General features: G+C 50.9%; 8 protein-coding genes across 8 annotated transcripts; 3 read left to right on the forward strand and 5 right to left on the reverse strand.

The window, feature by feature from the left end:
* Positions 1-194: 194 nt before the first annotated feature.
* Positions 195-3812, reverse strand: TrAFT101_003988 (uncharacterized protein). The gene is made up of 4 exons (XM_066127041.1): positions 2769-3812; positions 2615-2681; positions 1510-2489; positions 195-1448 (listed from the first exon to the last, which is right to left on the reverse strand). Exons 1-4 carry the CDS (start codon positions 3599-3601, stop codon positions 566-568), a joined length of 2763 nt encoding a protein of 920 aa, XP_065983149.1. The 5' UTR covers positions 3602-3812; the 3' UTR covers positions 195-565.
* A 1625-nt stretch (positions 3813-5437) lies between these two features.
* TrAFT101_003989 (mitochondrial 54S ribosomal protein bL19m) lies at positions 5438-6433 on the reverse strand. The gene is made up of 2 exons (XM_024903129.2): positions 6224-6433; positions 5438-6143 (listed from the first exon to the last, which is right to left on the reverse strand). The coding sequence occupies exons 1-2, from the start codon at positions 6375-6377 to the stop codon at positions 5635-5637; spliced, it is 663 nt and encodes a 220-aa protein (XP_024766237.1). The 5' UTR covers positions 6378-6433; the 3' UTR covers positions 5438-5634.
* Positions 6434-6525: 92 nt separating this feature from the next.
* Positions 6526-8109, forward strand: TrAFT101_003990 (uncharacterized protein). Its single transcript, XM_024909261.2, has 2 exons — positions 6526-6735; positions 6797-8109. The coding sequence occupies exons 1-2, from the start codon at positions 6624-6626 to the stop codon at positions 7855-7857; spliced, it is 1173 nt and encodes a 390-aa protein (XP_024766236.1). The 5' UTR covers positions 6526-6623; the 3' UTR covers positions 7858-8109.
* Positions 8100-9295, reverse strand: CYS17 (Cysteine synthase 1; the record flags this gene model as incomplete). Its single annotated transcript, XM_024903128.1, has 2 exons — positions 8100-9097; positions 9181-9295. The coding sequence occupies 2 exons, from the start codon at positions 9293-9295 to the stop codon at positions 8100-8102; spliced, it is 1113 nt and encodes a 370-aa protein (XP_024766235.1).
* Positions 9296-10227: 932 nt separating this feature from the next.
* On the reverse strand, positions 10228-13043 carry TrAFT101_003992 (uncharacterized protein; the record flags this gene model as incomplete). The annotated part of the gene is made up of 2 exons (XM_024903127.2): positions 10228-12924; positions 12993-13043. The coding sequence occupies 2 exons, from the start codon at positions 13041-13043 to the stop codon at positions 10228-10230; spliced, it is 2748 nt and encodes a 915-aa protein (XP_024766234.2).
* Positions 13044-13661: 618 nt separating this feature from the next.
* Positions 13662-14774, forward strand: TrAFT101_003993 (uncharacterized protein). Its single transcript, XM_024903126.2, has 3 exons — positions 13662-14046; positions 14106-14322; positions 14399-14774. The coding sequence occupies exons 1-3, from the start codon at positions 13811-13813 to the stop codon at positions 14690-14692; spliced, it is 747 nt and encodes a 248-aa protein (XP_024766233.2). The 5' UTR covers positions 13662-13810; the 3' UTR covers positions 14693-14774.
* Positions 14775-14921: 147 nt separating this feature from the next.
* On the reverse strand, positions 14922-16161 carry TrAFT101_003994 (uncharacterized protein). Its single transcript, XM_024898903.2, has 2 exons — positions 15867-16161; positions 14922-15801 (listed from the first exon to the last, which is right to left on the reverse strand). The coding sequence occupies exons 1-2, from the start codon at positions 16006-16008 to the stop codon at positions 15071-15073; spliced, it is 873 nt and encodes a 290-aa protein (XP_024766232.1). The 5' UTR covers positions 16009-16161; the 3' UTR covers positions 14922-15070.
* Positions 16162-16210: 49 nt separating this feature from the next.
* On the forward strand, positions 16211-18827 carry TrAFT101_003995 (uncharacterized protein; the record flags this gene model as incomplete). The annotated part of the gene is made up of 2 exons (XM_024907279.2): positions 16211-16343; positions 17150-18827. The coding sequence occupies 2 exons, from the start codon at positions 16211-16213 to the stop codon at positions 18757-18759; spliced, it is 1743 nt and encodes a 580-aa protein (XP_024766231.2). The 3' UTR covers positions 18760-18827.
* Between the last annotated feature and the right edge of the window lie 146 nt (positions 18828-18973).

Below are 18973 nucleotides of genomic sequence, written 5' to 3' on the forward strand. Positions count from 1 at the left end.
TGCTTAATTCTCTAGGAGCCTGTTAGGCAGCTCAAGCGCCGTAATCCCACTGTTAGGCGTCGCTCTTGCGGCACTAGGGCGTCCAATTAGGCTCTGAAAACATTAGTGGGCCTGCCTGTGCCTCCGAACACGGACTCCCAGTTATCAAAGTTATCAAAGCAGCAGCCAACGGATTTACATAGATATCCAATAAGCAACAACAATAATAATACTATTAATTCAATAAAAAGGAGGCCCAGTGCCAATTAATTTGGTTATCTAACGTCGTAGTACAATTAAATCAACGTCGAGAATTCAACCATGATAAAATTGTGTTCAATTTTTACAGCACCCTTACCATCCAAAAAAAAGGGAAAAAAAAACACCATTAACATGCATCCAGGGTACCGAGAAAACACCGCTGCCTCTCCAACCAAGTATCCAGACAACATAGGAGACAGGGACTCCGTATAACGCGTGTACGCGCAAAAAGGTAAAATAAATAAAAGGTGGAAGTATACAAGGAATTATACGGAGGCCGTCCATGAAGATGACGCTGGGTCATGTAGATGATGAGGCACCACGGCTACCCATGGCCGTTCACCTTTGAATCTCTTCGGGGCCGATCATCGCCAATATTTGAACTATCTTGGAGCACGCCGGCTGGTATATCGTCATCCGCGTTTTCGTCGCCCTCGCCCATCAGCTTCTCCATAAAGGAGATGTAGTCGAACTGGTCTTTGCCACGATCTCGTGACATATCTGGACCGTTATGCGGCGGCATCATCTCGAGAAGTTTGTCAATGACCTCTTCAGGAACAAGACTGTGGCGCAGATCCATTTCAGTGACATATGGCTTGCCATCAGCAACTTCACGGAACGACTGGAAGACTTGCTCAGCGGTATTTTGATCTTCGGTGACGTCGACCATGAAGCGGATAAACTGCTCGAATGTAACATATTCTTTGCCCCCAGAGGTATCAATAAAGTAATCGTGCATCTCATCTTCAGAGAAAACTAGGCCAAGCGAGGCTAAAGCTGCACTGAACTCAAGCTCTTGTAGCGAGTTCGAGGCATCGCGATCAAAGTGGCGGAACACACTCTCGAACTCTTCCAGCTGAATTGGCGTTAAATTGGTCATGTTGCGAGCAACCATCTGGTTTTCCAAAAAGGAGAGCTTCTTTTGAACCGAGGATCTCACAAGCGTCAATTCGTATGCCAGTTCGTCATACGTATAGGTGGTGAAGTCGTTCTCCTCAATGTTTGCTTCCTCGCACATGGCATCTACTTCCGCAATAGTACTGAGATATCGATCGAGAGGTGGCAGATTTTCGCTGAGCTTCTTGACATGATGCAGCTGATCTTCAATATCGCCATCCAATCCCGAAATGGCAAGCTGCATGGTGTTGAGGGCCATTGCAAAGTCATTTGCTTTGTCGGCAAATGATTTTCTCAGCGCGTTCTTGATGCTACGGCGTTGTTAGCCAAGTCAACCCTTATACTTCGCGCAGAGCTCTGTAATTCACTTACTCTCGAATCGTTTCATTAATGAGCTGCGCGCGAGCCATCTCGCTCTTTGTAAGACTCTTCCAATCTCTCTCAATGACATCCTGACTAACCTCTGCAGGAGGTTCGTAAGGCCGTAACCGATAGGTGCTGAGCTTCGTTTTGATGTTTCCTAATAGTGTGGCAAGCTCACTCTTCTCTGCAACCCATTCTCGCTTCTTGCCCCTCTTATACTCTGAGAATTCAGACGCCTGGGCCTTTGCATCAGCATAGGTGCCCTCAAATTTCGCCGTGTGCCACTGTTCAACCTGGCCTCGGATATTCTTCAGGAGTTCCCGCATTCGTCTCTCGTAGGCATTCTGCATCTCCCAGGCGCCTTGCATGTTGTTAAAAAACTTTTCGACTCGTCGTCCCGCATTTTCGACTTTTTCCATCTGAGAAAAGGCATGGAACCAGTAGGCAATATAGGTCATCAAACTTCGCTCATCGGGTTTCGCTACATCGCACACATCTTCAACATCCAACAGCTTGGGAATACCAATCTCTTCGTGGGCAATATCAAAGGCGAGCTGCATGTTGCCGCGGTGGTCTGACTTGTCTAAAGTGTCGAAGTCGATCAAATCCGGTCGATGAATATCCAGCAAGGCGCAGAAGGCGAGACCGTCGTTCCAGCTGCTACTAAAGTCGCGAACTTCGACCTCATCGTAGCATGCCGTTTTTCGTTGACACCACAACAGCAAACCCTCCTTGGCAGACATACCCTCTTGATTGATGTCGCTAATTGTAAACCGGAGAATCAGGGTCCAAATAAGACCAAGAACAATTTTGCGGTTTCCATCAACAACATCCTCAGCACCAATGTTTGTCATCTGAATGCCTCTGGACTTGATAAAGTCCAGGGCCAGGTTGGCATTTTCGAACCGTTGGACTCGAAGCTTCGGACGGGAGGCATATCGACCGAGGGATTCTTGAGAAAGACATTCGAGTAAGTGAATCAGCATAACCTAAGGACGAAGAAAAAAATCGAATCAAACGTCAGCAAGAGGCTCTCTCGATACATAGCGGCAAGCAAGACGGAGGAAACATCCTATACAGAGCGTGCATCGAGTTCAAGATGTGTTCAACTTACACCGTCACTAAGATCCGGTACCAGGTCCTTCACCTCCAAGTTTCTGGCTACAATTTTGGTGTTCAACCTGGAGAAATGCCTTTGTCAGCACTTTACGGAGTTCAAACAAAACCATTTGAAAATGTTTCTCCGTTTGCGTAGGTTGAAAACACACCATTTTGTAAACGTCTTTTCCTGGACCGTGATCCATCTCTGCTGCTCCGAGAAGGTCATCTTTGTGAGAAATTGGTCATGGACGCCCCGAATCGACGACGAATCGACTAGTACGTCGGCAGCAGACGCCTTGCTCTCGATAAGGGCAAGGTCAGCGACTGCTTCAGGGGTTTCAAAGCTCGGAGGTTCTGCCAGACGAGGTTGTCTGGAAAACTTTGCAGGCTTGGGCGGCGGCTTTGGAGGACTGGAAAGCTTTGGGTGCGTCGGAGACTGGCTCAGGGCTTTGGTGCCCAATGATGAGCTGCGCTTCTCTGACCGCTGGAGGCGCGTAGCAGTAATGCCACTACGGCTACTCTCCTTGTCCCGCCCACTCCGCTGAGGGGGGCCCGAAATGCAGCGTGGCCGGGGTAGAGATAGAGAGGGGCCCCTTTGCAGGCGCTCAGCAAATGGCAGCGGCTCAGCCTCAGCCTCGGAGACGGCAGCAGCAGGACTGACAGGCGATCCGGGTGGCGTCCAGAGGCTTGGCAGAGTTACGGGACGCTGAACCTGGAGCTGGAGACGGAGCTGGCGCGCAGATGCAGCGGCTTTGGCGTCGATATCGTGGTGGCGCTGGGCTTGTAAACAAAATTCAGGGAACTGATCAGCCAGCTCGAGGTTGCCGGGCTGCAGCTCCTTCCGCGAGGGGCCCGTGGGCGCCATCTCCCTAGGCGCCTTTAGCGGCCCCGTGGCGCTGTGGCACAGGCTGTTATAGGCCATGAGGGCGGGCGCGAGCAGCAGCAGTAGCGCTACGAGGGACAGCGGTAATAGGCAGTCGGTGTCGTGGTACCGGTACATGTACAGGTACTTGCGACAGTGGGAGACAAAGAAGCGGCTTTATCGATAAGACAGCTCGGCTTCCTTTGCTCACTTTTCTTTAAAGCTTGGGACAACAGGAGGGAGATTGAGGGTGCTTTGACAACACTCAAAGACGGGGAGGGTTCAGCAGGTTATTATGAATTAAATTGATACTACTTTGCTTTGTTGCTTGTGTTTGTGTCTTTATTTGCTTTGTTTTCGTCTGGAATTCGACTCCAGTTATACTCTCCAGACAGGTACCTCAACACGATGTATCGGAACCCTCTCTGGACTGTCCTGCGGGCGAGCTTGACAGGTGCTCCGTAACGTTCGACGTGGCACCGTCCAAGATCCTCGCCGTCTTAAGCGATTGGGTCCTCATGCACGGCTCCACGCTGCCACATGAGAAACATCTCTACACCAGGGCCCAGCCAGGAAGTCAGCGCATGGCGGCATCGAAGAGCTAAACTCGAATCAACACGACTTCGGCTCTCGACCTGCTCCAAAGGCATCAGGACAAGGTTCGCCTCGTCGACGATCCAACCTCCTCAATTTCCAAGCGAACGCCAGCAGCTACTGCGTGGAGATGCATCAACCTACAGGTCGCAAAAACGGTGATGAAACTCTACGAAGCAAGGCCAGCAAATGCCTGGCCTTCGTGGCGCGTGCCTTGTCCTTCGCTTGGCTGCAAGACTCGTCGTTTTCGTCCATTTCCTCCACTCTTTTCATCCGGTGATTGCGCGGCAGTCGTTCGACGGTGCAGAAACAGGTTCGCTTCAGCTGAGTTGTCAAGTCGTGAACAAGCAGATCCGTTCGGGATGGACAGTTCAATGCGGCCGCCTTACATACGCTTAGCCCTCCTTCGTGGGTCGGTGGCCGATGGCAGTGAATCTCGTGGCTGGGTAGCTTTGACGCTGCATGATCCCTGGCGGCACTACTCGGTACTGACAATTGACCGCCTTCCTGTTATCACAAGCAAACTCAAAGCCAGCCTGGTAAACATGAATCCATGCCCGGTGGTTGTGGCAAACACGCGACTTGGAAAGCTTATTCCAAGACGCGCCCCTATACCGCGCAGACTCCAAGGACGTGACAGGTCGTCTTTCACGGTCTGCAGTCAAGGGTGGCTACCTGAGCACTTTCCTTTCGATAGTCAGGTCACGTTGATATCCGACGGAGCCAATGTGATGCTGATTGCTACATGCATACGTGATACTGCTCGTACAAGTGTGTATCAGAGACTATAGCTGCATATCTACATTGTACGCTTCGCATCCCGCTGCCTCCCAGGTTCGAAATGCCTTTCCCTCGCATTCTGCTGTCACTGGAATATCTTGATGATGAATACCTACTACCTAGTAAAAGTTTTGCTCTCTGTTGATACTAATACATACCATCCAAGTATAAGCAATGAAGATATTCAACGTATCAGATATGACATTTTGTCCTGGCATCGTAGTATTTGCCATACTTTGTACATTCATTCAGGTGAAAGACTGACAATTATTTCAGTAATATCTGCATTATGCATTTATGCTTGACGTGTAAATACTTTGCTACTCACATCCACACGTCTAATTGCTACTCCTCTCCTCACTGCCGGGTAGTACATTGAATGAGCCACCGCCTCTTGCTATGTAGACGACTCCTTACACATGGCTCAAAGAAGAGTTGCAAAAAAACCTGGTACTACCTATCAAAAGCGATATTCTGTCGATTAATAATTTCTTGTTAATGATATTAGAATGCAAAAGCTTCTTTGCGTTAGCTCAGCTAACATTTGCATTCCCAATCGACTTGAAATCATAACGTGTGGTATTTAGTATCTCAAGATGACCTGAAGACATTTGATATTTCAACCCCTTCTGATAATAAAGCAATATCTATCACTACTTTTACACACTTGTAAATCTTCAAACCCTCGAGCTTCCTCTCCAACAGCCTCGTGCAATAACTCTGAAATTGTTACATTTTTAGACACTTATCATACAGCGTTGATCATAACCAAAACCCCCATTCCCCCATTCCCCCTTCTACCTTCTAATCTGCTTTCCACCAGCCTGCTTAGCCTTCGACCGCAGCGCATATCTCTCCTTCTTCCAAGCCGACACCAAGTTGTCCACACTGCCCATATCGTGCTTGGGCTTGCGCATAAACGTCAACCGCGCTCTCCTTGCCCTCTTCGGCTTACGCCAGATGATGTCAATGCCCGTGACCGTCGGGCTGTAGATCTTGAACCACGTCTCCACGCCAGTCTTCATCAGCTGTCCTCGCAGCAGGATGGCGGTGTCGACGCCGCGGCGCCGCATCTGGATGAATGCGCCGGAGAATGGCTCGCCCGCCTTGGTGGTCACCATGAGCACGTCGCCCACTTTGGCGCTGTCGGCGTGGTCTCTGGAGAAGAGCCTCGTCCTGGCGCCGGTCGGGTCGAGGCGGGCGATTTCTTGCTGCTTCAGCGTGGGCATCGGGTCGGGATGGGTGGCTCGTGGTGAAGGGACTTGAGGCCAAATGTGGAATTTCGAGACCTTTTGCTTCTCCATGTCTAGATAACCCAATCGTTAGCGAGGTGATTTCTCTCTCCATGTTGCATTGCAAAATCCAGGCAAAGCCAGAAAATCGTACGTTGTCTTTGACTAAAGGCATTCTTCGCGATGGAGGGTATGGAGGGGCTCGCAGCCTCTGTCGCCAGGCATCTCTGCCATGTTCTCTGGTATCTCGTCCTCCTCAGAGCCGCCTTCAGACAGCCCATCGGCTGCCTCGCAACAGCAACATTCATCGTGATTGGGATTGGCGCCGCTGAAGCTTTTTCTGACTTTCAACTGCGGCTTGGGCAAGAAAGTCGCAAAAGCTCATGGCTCGAAAAGCCATGCATTCCGCCGCCGTGATTGGCCCGGCTCCTCTTTTTCTCCGACCCACCCCAACTCTCAACTTGCGCCTAAGAATGGTCTGCATGTAACTTTTTTTCATTTTGTAGAGATTGTTACAACAAAAGACTGGTTGCTAGCCACAATTCACAGCAAAAATGTCAAATCGGTCACTACGGACGGCCGTTCGGTCAGTCGGTCGACTTAATGGACGAACGGCACGCCCTTCAGGCCTTGCGCCGAGGCAATTCAGCACTTCACCAGCGCATGGTACGCAATAGCACTCGGTATAAATCCAATCGAATGGCTTCTGACGCATAAACTGCAATAGGTGTAAGAGCCGTATTCGCCGAGACCGAAAACGACGAAATGAACAAAGTCCTCAACACCATCCAAGAAACCATCATCCTCCCCGCCTACCTCCCAGAAAAGCAGCGCAAGCTCGTCTTCGACCCCAAGATGAAGTCCTACCTCGAGCAGAACCCCATCATCATCGAAGTCGAGGGTCTCGAACACAAATTTTCCACCATTGATCGATTTGCCGGCATCGAAAACTCAAAGACCATTCTCAACAAGGCCCTCAAAAGCATGCAGAGCCAGGATGACTGGGCCAACCTGGCAACTCTTTTGGCGGGGTATAAGAAGGCCGGCATAAGGCTAAAGGCCAACCACTGGGGAAAGATTGTACGCATGGCAGGAGAGAGCGGCAACATTCACGCCGTGATTGAGTGCGCGAAGCAGTCCGACAAGACCGGGCTCATGTTCACCAACCGGGAAACAGTCGTCCGAGTACTATCTTACATCAACGAAAAGGTCACCAGCAGCAATTGGGACGTGGTCGAGACGAAGCAGGCACAAACATGGGCGGACCAAGTCCTCGATCTCCTCCAGCGCAAGGAACATGCGATTGAAGGCCAGCCCACCCGCGAGAGACTACACTTCTCCCGCGTCGTCCGCGGAATGACCCTCTTCGCAAAGGCCTCTGCCGCCAAAGTCAAGCAACAAGCCGGTGAACCCGTCGAGCAAGACCTCGTGCTGCTCAAGGATGAAGTCGACCTGCTCAGCTCACTATGGAAAGACTCAACGAATGCGAACCTGGAAGAGGTCGCTGACTTTGCAAAACTCAACCCTACCTTGGAGAGAAACTCCAACCCCAAGGGAGTCAAGATACCTACCGCCCTGAACGGAAGTGCATACGTGAAAGTCTTGGCACAGAACATCAAGGGTATCTCGCTGGCGCGTGAGGTCCTTGGTGAAGATGCTCAAGGCCTCGCACCGGTTGAGGTCACTCTAGCCGACCACTTGCGGAACTTTGTAAAGACTAGCAAGAGCTCAACAGAAGGCTGGGATCAAGAATACTCGACAATCGTCGGACAGGCACCGAAGTGGTAAAACCCTTGTACAACAAAATGAGGAGAGATTTTCAAATAAGGGGTTCGAGAGAAAGAGAGAGAGAGGAAAGCGGAATGATGCAGCAGAAGACACTTATTACGAGTTGATGGACGGACTAAAAAGGCGTTTTTTCTAGAACCAGGGGGAAAAGGGGTGGTTTAGATGAAAAAGATGAAAGTCTATAGTATATGTATCATCCTATATATATATATATATACGTGTATAATAAAAAAAGAAAGCGCTCACGGCAGCACAATGTACTTTTCTAAATGCTTTGGAATAGCCCCCAAAAGGTTCTTCGTCTCCAGCCACTTCCGCGAAAACAACCGATCCGCATACCGGTACGCACCATCGCACAGCATCGTCACCACAACATGGCCCTTGCCCAGCTTCTCGGCAACCTCCTTGGCCGCCACGACGTTGAGCGACGAGCTCGCGCCCAGGTACAGGCCCTCCTCGTCCAGGCACCGGTACACCATCTCGATGCTCTTCTCGTCCGAGATGTGCAGCGACCCGTCCAGCAGGTCAATGTCCGGCTGCAGGTTGTCCGTCACGCGGCCCTGGCCGATGCCCTCGGTGATGCTGGAGCCCGTCCGCTCGATCAGCTTGCCGCCCGAGGAGATGTACGAGTGCAGCACGCTGCCCGGCGGGTCGGCAAGGAAGCTCTTGACGCGGCCGCCAGAGATCTCCTTTAGATACCTCGTCGTGCCGGCCAGCGTGCCCGCCGTGCCCGTGGCGCAAGTAAACGCATCAACCTTGCCATTGGTCTGCGTCCAAATCTCCGGGCCCGTCGTCTCGATGTGCGCCCGCCGATTCGCCGTGTTGTCAAACTGATTCGTCCACACGGCATTGTCCAGCGCCTCGGCATGCCTCTTGGCCTGGTGGTTGTAGTTCTGCGGGTTGTCAAACGCCACCGCCGGCACGGGGTACACCTCGGCGCCCAGCAGCCGCAGCAGGTCAATCTTGCCCTGCGACTGCGTGTTGGGCATGTAGATGACCAGCTTGTAGCCGCGCGAGCGGCAGACGTGGGCGAGGCCGATGCCCGTGTTGCCGGCCGTGCCCTCGACGACGGTGCCGCCGGGCTTCAGCAGGCCGCGCTCCTCGGCATCCTTGACGACGTAGAGCGCGGCGCGGTCCTTGACGGAGCCGCCTGGGTTCATGAACTCGGCCTTGCCCAGGATCTCGCAGCCGGTCTCCTCAGAGAGGCGGTTGAGGCGAATGAGGGGGGTGTTGCCAATGGCTGTGCGCAAAGCATGCAAGTAAGCATTACTGAACATCATCCATTATACCAATCCAATCCATCGTAGCAGCAGCGTCACATACCTCCAGTCAGCCCTCGCGCCACGCCTTGCGCCTTGGACACAGCAAGAGTATAAGCGCTGGGCTCGGCAGCTTTGGCCGCCGCAACAGCCAGGCGCTGCGCAGTTTGTCGGAACATGGCTGCAGTGATTCAGTGCCGTGCTTGTTTGGGGGCCCTGAAGAACCTCAATGGAGAGAGTTCCGTGCAGCGCTCGAGGATTTGTAAGTTTGCAGAGCATCAGTCCATCAATGGCCTCTTTCCCCAGAGACTCTGGCGCCGAGGGCCCGGTGGTGGGGCAGAGGCCCGAGGATCCGATCACGTCATTTTGCGCTTCTATTAGGGAGAGTCGTCGCCTGGAAGATGCCGCTTTTTTGCCGCACATGAGTGTTTTAGATGGACTGATGGCGGGTGTATCTAACAAAAGATGATGGCTTCTGCGGTGATGTCTTTTGCGAGTAGTATTCTTGATTTGAATAACCGAGGCTAAGAGTAAGGCTGGCGAGAGGTATCTCAGGTACCTACTAGTAGGTGTGTAGCCTCTCATGAAATAGCGACTCAGTTATACTCCATATCTGCTACATTTTACCTAGCTTTGTTCTTTTCAAAGTAAGTGTAGCCCTGTGTAGATAAACAAGTCTCTGTCAGAATACATTATAATTATTTATCATCTTTATGCTATTGAGAGCCTCATCACCATGATGTTTGAAAAGTGCCCCCCTCCCCCCCCAACCCCTGATGAACTAGGCAAAGATAGCGGGTGATTAGCTTCACCTCATATGCAAATCAGCCATATTCATCTAATGCTGCTCTTGCCCGGACTTGAACTTGCGTCGCAGTCTCGGCCGACAATTTTGACTCAAGGCCGCGAATCAAGCCAAAGTCCAGGCAAAACCACCAGCATAGGGTGAATATGGCTCAGTCCCATATGAGGTGGGCCAATCGCCCGGTATCAGTGCCTAACCAATCAGGAATCTCTCACATAACCGAATCAGCTTGCACTTGAATAAGCAACTGGACCAATCTATCCCTCTCTATTCCATCGTTGCCGAAGTATTGTGCTCTACACCTCTTCAAGGGTTTTGTGGCAAATGAACATACGGCGCTGGGAACATGCCCTTGGCACCCATATAAGTCCCAAAGAACCAGTCTCCGTTGATATCCCTTACTTCATCAATGTTGGCCCCTCGAGGAAACATTAGGTCATCCTCTTTGCCGGATTTTGGATACCATGCCCACATTGCATGGGCCATCAGCCCGCAGCCACCATCAGGCGGAAAGATCCGTGCATATGATATTTCACCAAAGCTCTCTGGGGCCGTTACCGATACCTCTGTAGTAGCGAGACGCTCGAGCTTTTCACTTCCATCATACCATGTCCATTTCTGGAAATCAGGATGCGCAATATTCTCCAGAGGCTCCATACGGATTGCTCTCCCGCCGACAAGGTCTTTTTCCACATATCGCCATTGACCAACTTTGCCTTCTATGAATTTGAGAACGACCATTCTGTGACCGCTGGGGCATCTTCTCCAGCCTGATGAGCCGTTTTCCTCGCTTATATCGCCCTTTAACTCCAAGTTACTGTAGCAGGAGGAACAGATATCGAAGTCTCCAGGAGTAGCATCTTGAGCAGTCGTATTTGTGCAGCTGAAGCAATGATATCTCGATTGCGATGGTGGAATGGCATCTTTGCAAATTTCGCACTTGCAATTGAATTCAATAGGTCTAAACGACCCAATTCCGGATATTTGTGACCCTGCAATTACAGTTGCTGTGGAGGGTCGGCTTACCGACTTGGGACTGCGAGGTCGATACATAGGTTTGAGTGTTCCTTCATGGGCCATCGGTAGAAGTTTATGGTTACAAGATTTGCCCTGATTCACACAGTTATTGCAGAATCCCCAGTCGCCCTCGTTACAAACGTCGCAGCGCCAAAAACACTCGTTGGCCCAAGCAAAACATCGTGAGCAAAATGTGCCCGTCTCCAGTCTCAGCTTCGGATCGTCGGTTGTTAATGTTTTCTTACTATCCGAGTTCATAGTTGTCGATGTAGGGCGCAGATAGCGACCAGCATTCAATATGTGAGGCATGGGGATCGATTCATCAGCTTGTTTGCGTTTCTCCCACTTCTTCCAAGCGCCATGGCCAAATCCAAACCAATGTAGGCAGCCCTTGCCTGACCGGTAGCAGTCGACGCATATGTTCCAGTAGCCATCATCGCACACTTTGCAGTTGTAATGCACGCTATACTGGATATCAGGCTTTTTGCATCGCGAGCAGCTAATTGAAGGCTCTTCAAACAGTTGTCGAGTGCGTTGATGTCTCGAGGTTGCCGTTGGGCTTTGAATGGGGCTGGATACCAAAGAAGTGGGAGGACTGACCACATCAGCCGGGCGGTTTGATTTAGAATTTCGCGCAGCTGCCAGCTCTATTAAATCGGGAGTGATTGGATTTGTGTGCGAAGTGGTTGATGGAAGGGTTTGTGCTCGGCTCGCAAAGGAGGCATTGTTCTCACTGCCGTTTGCTGGCGCATCGGCAGTTTGAGCAGCAGCAGGTACTCCGGTTGAACTAGAACTTCGGCCAATTCTCAGAGCTGGTACTGATGCCGTGGGATCATAATTGCTCGGATTTCTTAGGGTTAAGTCGTTCTGAGAATGAGCAGCAGGTCTTGAATCCATGGAAGACAGAGCCATCGCTCCCAAAGTGTTCACCTGGCCACCACTGTTGGTTCGCCTTCTGGTCCTCCTCTCAGGCTCTCGAACGCCAAGACTTGCTGAAGATGATATCGGAGGTCTACTCCTGTCTCCCACTTCACTGATTGATCGTGAGTGCGAGCGGTGCTGGCTTGGATGCCTAGCGCTGTCAGGCCGCAGTCTGGAATCCATCGATGCAGATGCAGAATGTCGTGTGCGTGAGTCGGTCCTCCTCTCTTCTTGTCTAGAGCGACCCCTTTGGCGCCTCCTATACGCCTCGGTGATGCGTTGACTGAGTTCATCATCCCGGCTCAAATCAATGTTATCGAGATCAAGGCCGTCCAACAGGCCCTCTTCTTGGATCTGCCGTGCAAACTCCTCGATTTCCCTCTGGATATCTCGCTCGCTCATCTCAGACCCGATTAACGACCTCAGTGACGACTGGTGCTCAACTTGGCGTTGTCGCGATTCGCTACGTCTTCTTCGAGCCTGTGAGTCCCCGTCCGCAGATAAGTAGTCAGAGTTGCTCCGGCCGTTTTCTCCCCTGTCATTTGCCGTCCGCGGCGAACGGCCATCCGCTCTATAATCCGAGCTCGATCGAGATCGCCCATCTGCCTGTCTCCTCGCTGTTCTTGTCTGTGGTGCATCTGGCATGGCAGCGGCAATGGCTTCTTGCAGACTTAGCTCTCTCACCTCATCTATCAGCCTCTGGTCCTCTTCCTCGGCCCGCTTCTCTTCGGCTGTCCGTTCACGAGTCTTGACCTTGGGCATGACTTGGTCACCAGGTTTGTACTTTTCTTCCATCTCTTTCTTGTCGGCGTCCGACCGTGCTTTGGCAGGGTTAGCCGCCGTGTACATCTCAAGGAGAGTCGCAACGGTGGCATTATGCCGAGTGTCCCTCACTGAGCTCCGACATGATGGACAGGTAAAGATGATTGCGTCTGGCGGTGGCGGGGTAGGAGCCCGCCCTACCTTTTCAGCCTGGAAGCGAAACCATTCTTTCAAACACGACCCGCAGTATGTATGAAGACAGTCGAGCAGAGTGAGCGGTTGGTAGAGAAGATCAGCGCATATCTATTAGATGACGTGTCAGTTGGGCGGCCATGTATGCTGGGCACCCACGCGGGGTATCGTCTTCATACCGAGCATGTCAGCTCCTTGCCCAGGTCGAAGCTAGGTTTTCGAGACTCCATTCATATTTTGTTTCGTTTTGCGGATGGGGAGAAGCGTAGGCGATGTGAACGGCGCATGTGGACAGAGATGTGCTGTTTGAGCGGAATTAAAATCCTCTTGATCACAGCCCCGACTTCATGGTTGGAGGAGGCAGATTCGCAGCGGTGGCCGCCAACCATTTAAAGAGCACCGCCTGTGGGTACGTACCTTAGTAGCTGCACGAGGCGTGAGCGGGGCTTATATCGCAATGGGATCAGGTGCATGTCATGTAGACACAATCAGACGGATAAGCCGTGATTACAGGCTGCATATACACGCCATAACAAGCTATTATGAAACATATGGCTACAAATCCTCTAGCTATGGTTTCCAGAGCCTTGTTTCGAACCACAGTCAGACGCCCAACCGCGGATTCTGAATTAAAGTTAAAGCTAGGTGTGGATTAGCCGAAGGCACTCTATCTGGAGAGCTGATTTCCATTTTAGGCAGTCATCTTCACTGCTATATTCTCACTTCGTCGTGATATCGGGAGCATCCAGTGTTATTATTCGATGCAGTTAGTCGTATATCCCCGGCTTATTTTCAGCCCTATATGCGGTCCGTTTCAACTTGAACCAAAATTACCCAAATGGGCCACTATGAATGAATAGGCTATCCCATGTAGAATCCTTCCACTAGATGGATGTTTCGGAGATAAGACATAAACTCGGGTCAGTGACGCAACTCAAGCCTCCAACTTTGAACAAACACAAAACCCCTTCATCCAGAACAGAAAACATTTCGCAGCATGAAATTGATCATTGTTGGATCCAGCGGCTTCGTTGGTAAAGCACTTGTCCGCCAGGCAATCAGCTCCCCTGCCATAACGTCTGTTGTGGGACTTGGCCGCCGCGAGACCCCCGTCCCAGAGGATCTTAGTAACCCTGCTGATGCGGCAAAGCTCACATCCGTTGTGTGCGATGATTTTTTGAATTACTCAGACGTAGCCAAGCAGAAGCTATCCAATGCTGATGCCTGCATTTGGTGAGTCTTGTCTTGGGATGAAGTCAATGACTTGAGTCTCTGACGTTTCTTCAATACAGGCTTATGGCTGTAACTCCGAATAAGTCTGGGGCTATGCCTTGGGATGAAGTCCGAAAGATCTGCTTGGAGTATACCATTGCTGGCCTCGAAACTCTTTCCAAGCTCCCGCGAGGCAATGAAGCAAAGCCTCTGCGATTTTTGTATGTGAGCGGTGCTAACACTGAGCGTGACCAAACTAAGAAACCATGGGTGATGGGCGATTATTGCCTGATGAGAGTGAGTATCGAGCATTCTCTTCCCAACCTCTAGCAAGAGGGAGAGCAAAAATTTTTTGCTAAATAGTTCACCACAGGGAGGAGTAGAGACCCGCGTTCTCGACTTTGCCAAAAATTCCAATGGCACTATTGAGACCTGCATACTCAAACCAGGCCTCATTCGAGACTCTCAGCAAGGAAACATGTTCATCAATGCTTTTCAAAACATCGCTACCACTTTTATAAGCCTTCCAATCATTTACTTGGATGAAGTTGTGGCGGCCTTACTTAACCAGGCGACAAAAGGATTCGAGAAGGAAACGCTGGAGAATGCCGACATTGCAAGGATTGGAAAGGAGGAGCTGGTAGAGCGGGAGGAAGCGCTTGAATAAGCATAGGATCTTATGAGGCTTTTTGAGTCATAGGCTACACACCCAACTCTATACAGAATGATAATTAATGCTACATTTTCTTCAAGCATGTCCAGGCGATGTCGGATGAAGGTATCTGTAGCTGTAGTAATAGGAGCCATCTCGGTGCAATTTGAGTAAAAGATCCGAAATGCTTTGAGCAGAGATTTGAGAAATACTTACGGGGCCCCGTAGGTTTTACGATATATATCTCAAATTGTCCTTGATGTAATTGATAGCTCTATTAGTTTACTTTAAATTGTTTCTGGTTGGCATATATATATCCTTTTTATTATACACCCCCCTTTTCATCACTCGTGATGATACCATTGCTATCCTTCACATCAAACTTACGCCCGCTCACGAGTGAGTCCACTCAGCCTTCTTCTTCTCCGCAAAAGCCTTCATGCCAATCTTCTGATCCTGGCTGCCAAACAAGCTGTGGAAAACGCGCCTCTCAAACTCAACTCCGTCCCGCAGAGCAAGGTCCTGGCTCTTGTTGACGACCTCCTTGCAAGCCTGGACAGCCACCTTTGAGTACCCGGCAATGGTCTCGGCCAGCTTCAGGGTCTCTTCCATCAAAGCCTCGTACGTGGGGAAAGTTCTAGCCGCAAGGCCCCATTTCTCAGCCTCCACGCCGCTGAACGACTTGCCCGTGAGGATGAGCTCCATGGCCTTGGACTTGCCAATGGCGCGGGTGAGTCGCTGGCTGCCGCCGGCGCCGGGGATGGTTCCCAGCTTGACCTCGGGCTGGCCAAAGTTGGCGCCCTCTGTGCAGTAGATGAGATCGCACATCATGGCAAGCTCGCAGCCACCGCCAAGCGCATGCCCAGAAACAGCGGCAATGATGGGCTTCTTAACCTGGGTGGTCAGGAGCGACCACGACTCAATGAAGGCCTTGGTGTAAGCGTCTGAGAAAGTGAGGGGAGCCATCTCCTTGATATCAGCTCCGGCAGCGAAAGCCCTCTGCGAGCCGGTCAGAATGATGACGGAGGTTTCATCAGAGGCATTGAAATCAACAAGAGCGTCATTGAGCTCGTGGATAAGAGGCGTGCACAGCGCATTGAGTGCCTTTGGTCGGTTCAAAGTCACTTGAGAATAAAGTCAATAAACCAGCCTTTTCGACTTATATGTATACAAGTCCGGTTATATTCACCTTGTCCAACGCCCGGCGCCGGCGAAGAAGTCTGGATATACTCGTACGTCTTGGAGCTATAAGCCCGTGCAATTCGAGGCAGAGTGGACCGCTGGAAGGGCACCTTGGCGACCGCCGGTCTCATAAAACGAAAGGTATTCATGGCGCTGGTAGCTTTCAATGAGACTCAATGGCTAGAATGGGAGAGGGGGAAGGGGCACAAAAAATACGGCTTCAGCGTAAAAGCAAAAGTGATGAGAGGCAGATGCCGGCTCTAAATGGGTAAAATACTGGAAAGCATCGGCTCAGAGCCGAGGATAAACAGCTCCCAGCTGCTACTTCGGCCTCCGTCCAGCAGTGACGAAATGGAGAGGGGCGCCGGTGCTTACATGTACAGAGTGCGGAAATACGATTCCCCGCCGCCGTGGCTGTCCTGTTCTAATTCGTGGCTGCGTCTACATTCAGATCAACGGTGCATTGGAACGCCGCTGTGGAAAGGTTAGCTATTTAAAGGAACAGACTCGTATAATAACTTCGAAACAAGCTGGTTGCTTTGGTGAAGCTAAAGCCTCCTTTTTGACCTCCATTGTGAAGATCAGTTCATAGCTGTATTTTTTTCTAACTGTCCATCTTTTTTTTTTCCAGCCGCCTACTGAATCTCGTCTCACTGTGTTTATATTTTCGCTGCGAATAAAGTTTCATACTATTGCCAGAGCGGTCCGCAGCACAAGTTCAAGCTTCTGCAGATATGCGATTTTCTGCAATGCAAGGCCGCACAGGCTTTCTCTAGACAAAGGCAAACGCAACGTTTGCCTACTCCGGTGAATTAAAAAAAAAAAAAAAAAAAAAAAAAAAAAAAAAAAAAGAGTAACAACATTTGTATTCTATTCATGTTTATTAGAGCTTGACATACACTATGGCCTAAGTCTATGGCGGCATTCCGGAAGCCCCCTATCTCATTGTATAGACTATAAGATTATGGCGTCTGACGGTAACTTTTCTCATGATTTCCCTGGTTTTTTCTTCTCTTAGTACTGGAATATAGTATAAAAACCCTTCGAGACTCTTTGGCTTTACTCAATGGCTCATAAAGAGTTTGGATCCTTGAATGGCTTTGCTAAAAATCCCACTTCGTGCAAAGGCAAAAGAGCCTCTATTCCACTCAGTCAGGCGTATAATAACACCATTACCCTGCCACGTTTCTTTTGTTTGTTTATTTATTTCTCCCTCTATCTTTTTACATAGATTCTCGTGGCATTTTCGGTTTCATCTCTCGCGCAGACGTTTACGATCCAAACCGCAAGATAATTCCAACAACGCCAGAATACTTCCCATTTCCAACTACAAGATGTCTACCACTCTTCCGATCGAGATACTCCTCCAAATAGCCCAATACCTTGATTGCAATGGGCAGTACACACTTCTACGAGCCTGTCCATTTTTAGCAGGTGATTTTGTGTACGGCCGACATCTCTTGGCCGACGCGGACAGCAACGGCAACAACCTGGTGCATATACTTGCACAGAATGGAGAGGAGGCACTGCTAAAGTCTCTGTTCCCGGATGACGACCTGGAGAGAAGTTTCTGCGTTCGAAATGTCATCCCTCGTCTAAAGCAGATGCTTCTCACACGATCCATAAACGACGAGGGGGCCACGCCCATTCATCTGGCGGCAGAAAAGGGGCATCTCGCCATTGTCGAGTGGATCGCAAAGCGCCCGGCAGTAGACCTCAGCTTCGAAGATAGAGCAGGGGCAACATGCGTGGAGCGAGCGGCGAGGGCAGGGCAAACGGAAGTCGTCAGCCTACTTCTCGACAACCCTAATTTGACGACGGATTGGAACGCCAGCCAGCGGTCAAACCCCCTTTGCCTGGCTGCCGAATATGGCCACATCGAGACCGTAAGGGCAATTCTCACGCGCCACGGGAATAGAGTCAATGTCAACTCCCGTGCAGCCTACGGCATCACAGCTCTGAGCCTCGCCGTCCTGCGAGATCATGAAGCAATCACAGAGATGTTGCTTCAGCAAAAGGACATTGACATCAACGCGGAGGATTATCTGGGCAACAGTACGTTGCACATGGCGGTCCGAAGCAAGAACCATGCCGCCCTGGAGCTCCTCCTGGAACACCCGAATGCCGATCCTAACGTTCGGGACTGGTACGGTCACACCCCTCTACAGGAGGCCGTCTCCATGGGCGACGAGGCCACAGTCAGGCTCTTTCTCAAGCACCCAGGAACGGATGTCAATCTCGGGAACAGCAAGCAGGTCACTCCCCTCATCAAGGCGGTACAGGAATGCCGCGAGCGGATTGCCCAGCTCTTGCTCAAGCGATCCGACATTGAAGCCGACAAGAAGGACTACTGCGGCATGACCGCCTTCGCTTGGGCAGCATTCCTGGGCCGCGTTGAGATTGCCGAGATGCTGCTCCAGCGGCCAGACGTCGACCCCAATTCGAGAGACGAAGACGGCGTGACGCCACTCAGCCACTCCATGCACGCCGGTTGGGAGGACGTGGCCGAGTTCCTCATCAACAGGGACGACGTCGAGATCAACGCCGAGGACGATTTTGGCTGGACGGCTCTAGCTCACGCCAAAGGCGCTCCCGACGGCATCTCGATTCTCTTGATGAAGATGCTTCTCCAGCGCGGGGCCACCATGGAGCTCTACCCAGAGATGATGGTCATGTCCAAGTCAATGGCCCATTCCGACATTGCCATCGACATGGTGGCGTCGATGATTGATGACCACGATCTCGAGGCATACATGATCAAGCGTTTCGGGCAAGAGAAGACAAACGAGGCCTTGGTGGACGGTGAGAATGGGGTGAGGACACTGCTCTTCCGGAATACCAGGGCGATGAGGATGAGACGGGATGCAGTGGAGGGGATTCGATATCAGGAGCCTTATTGAGGCGTAGGAAGTTTGGACTTTGTTTTGGATTGATATTTGAGGCTCAGAATTTGGCGCATGTTATTATGGCGTTTCACGAATATTTGGTTGATATACCACATGTAGATGTAGTTTTAATCAATATGAAGAGAAGTTGTATGTTCTACTTCGTATTAGTACGTCTAAGTGATGGTGGGGCCCAAAGCTCCCAAAAGCTAGTGCAAAAAACCACTAA

This window comes from Trichoderma asperellum, chromosome 2 (assembly GCF_020647865.1).
Source record: "Trichoderma asperellum chromosome 2, complete sequence".
NCBI classification, from domain to species: domain Eukaryota; kingdom Fungi; phylum Ascomycota; class Sordariomycetes; order Hypocreales; family Hypocreaceae; genus Trichoderma; species Trichoderma asperellum.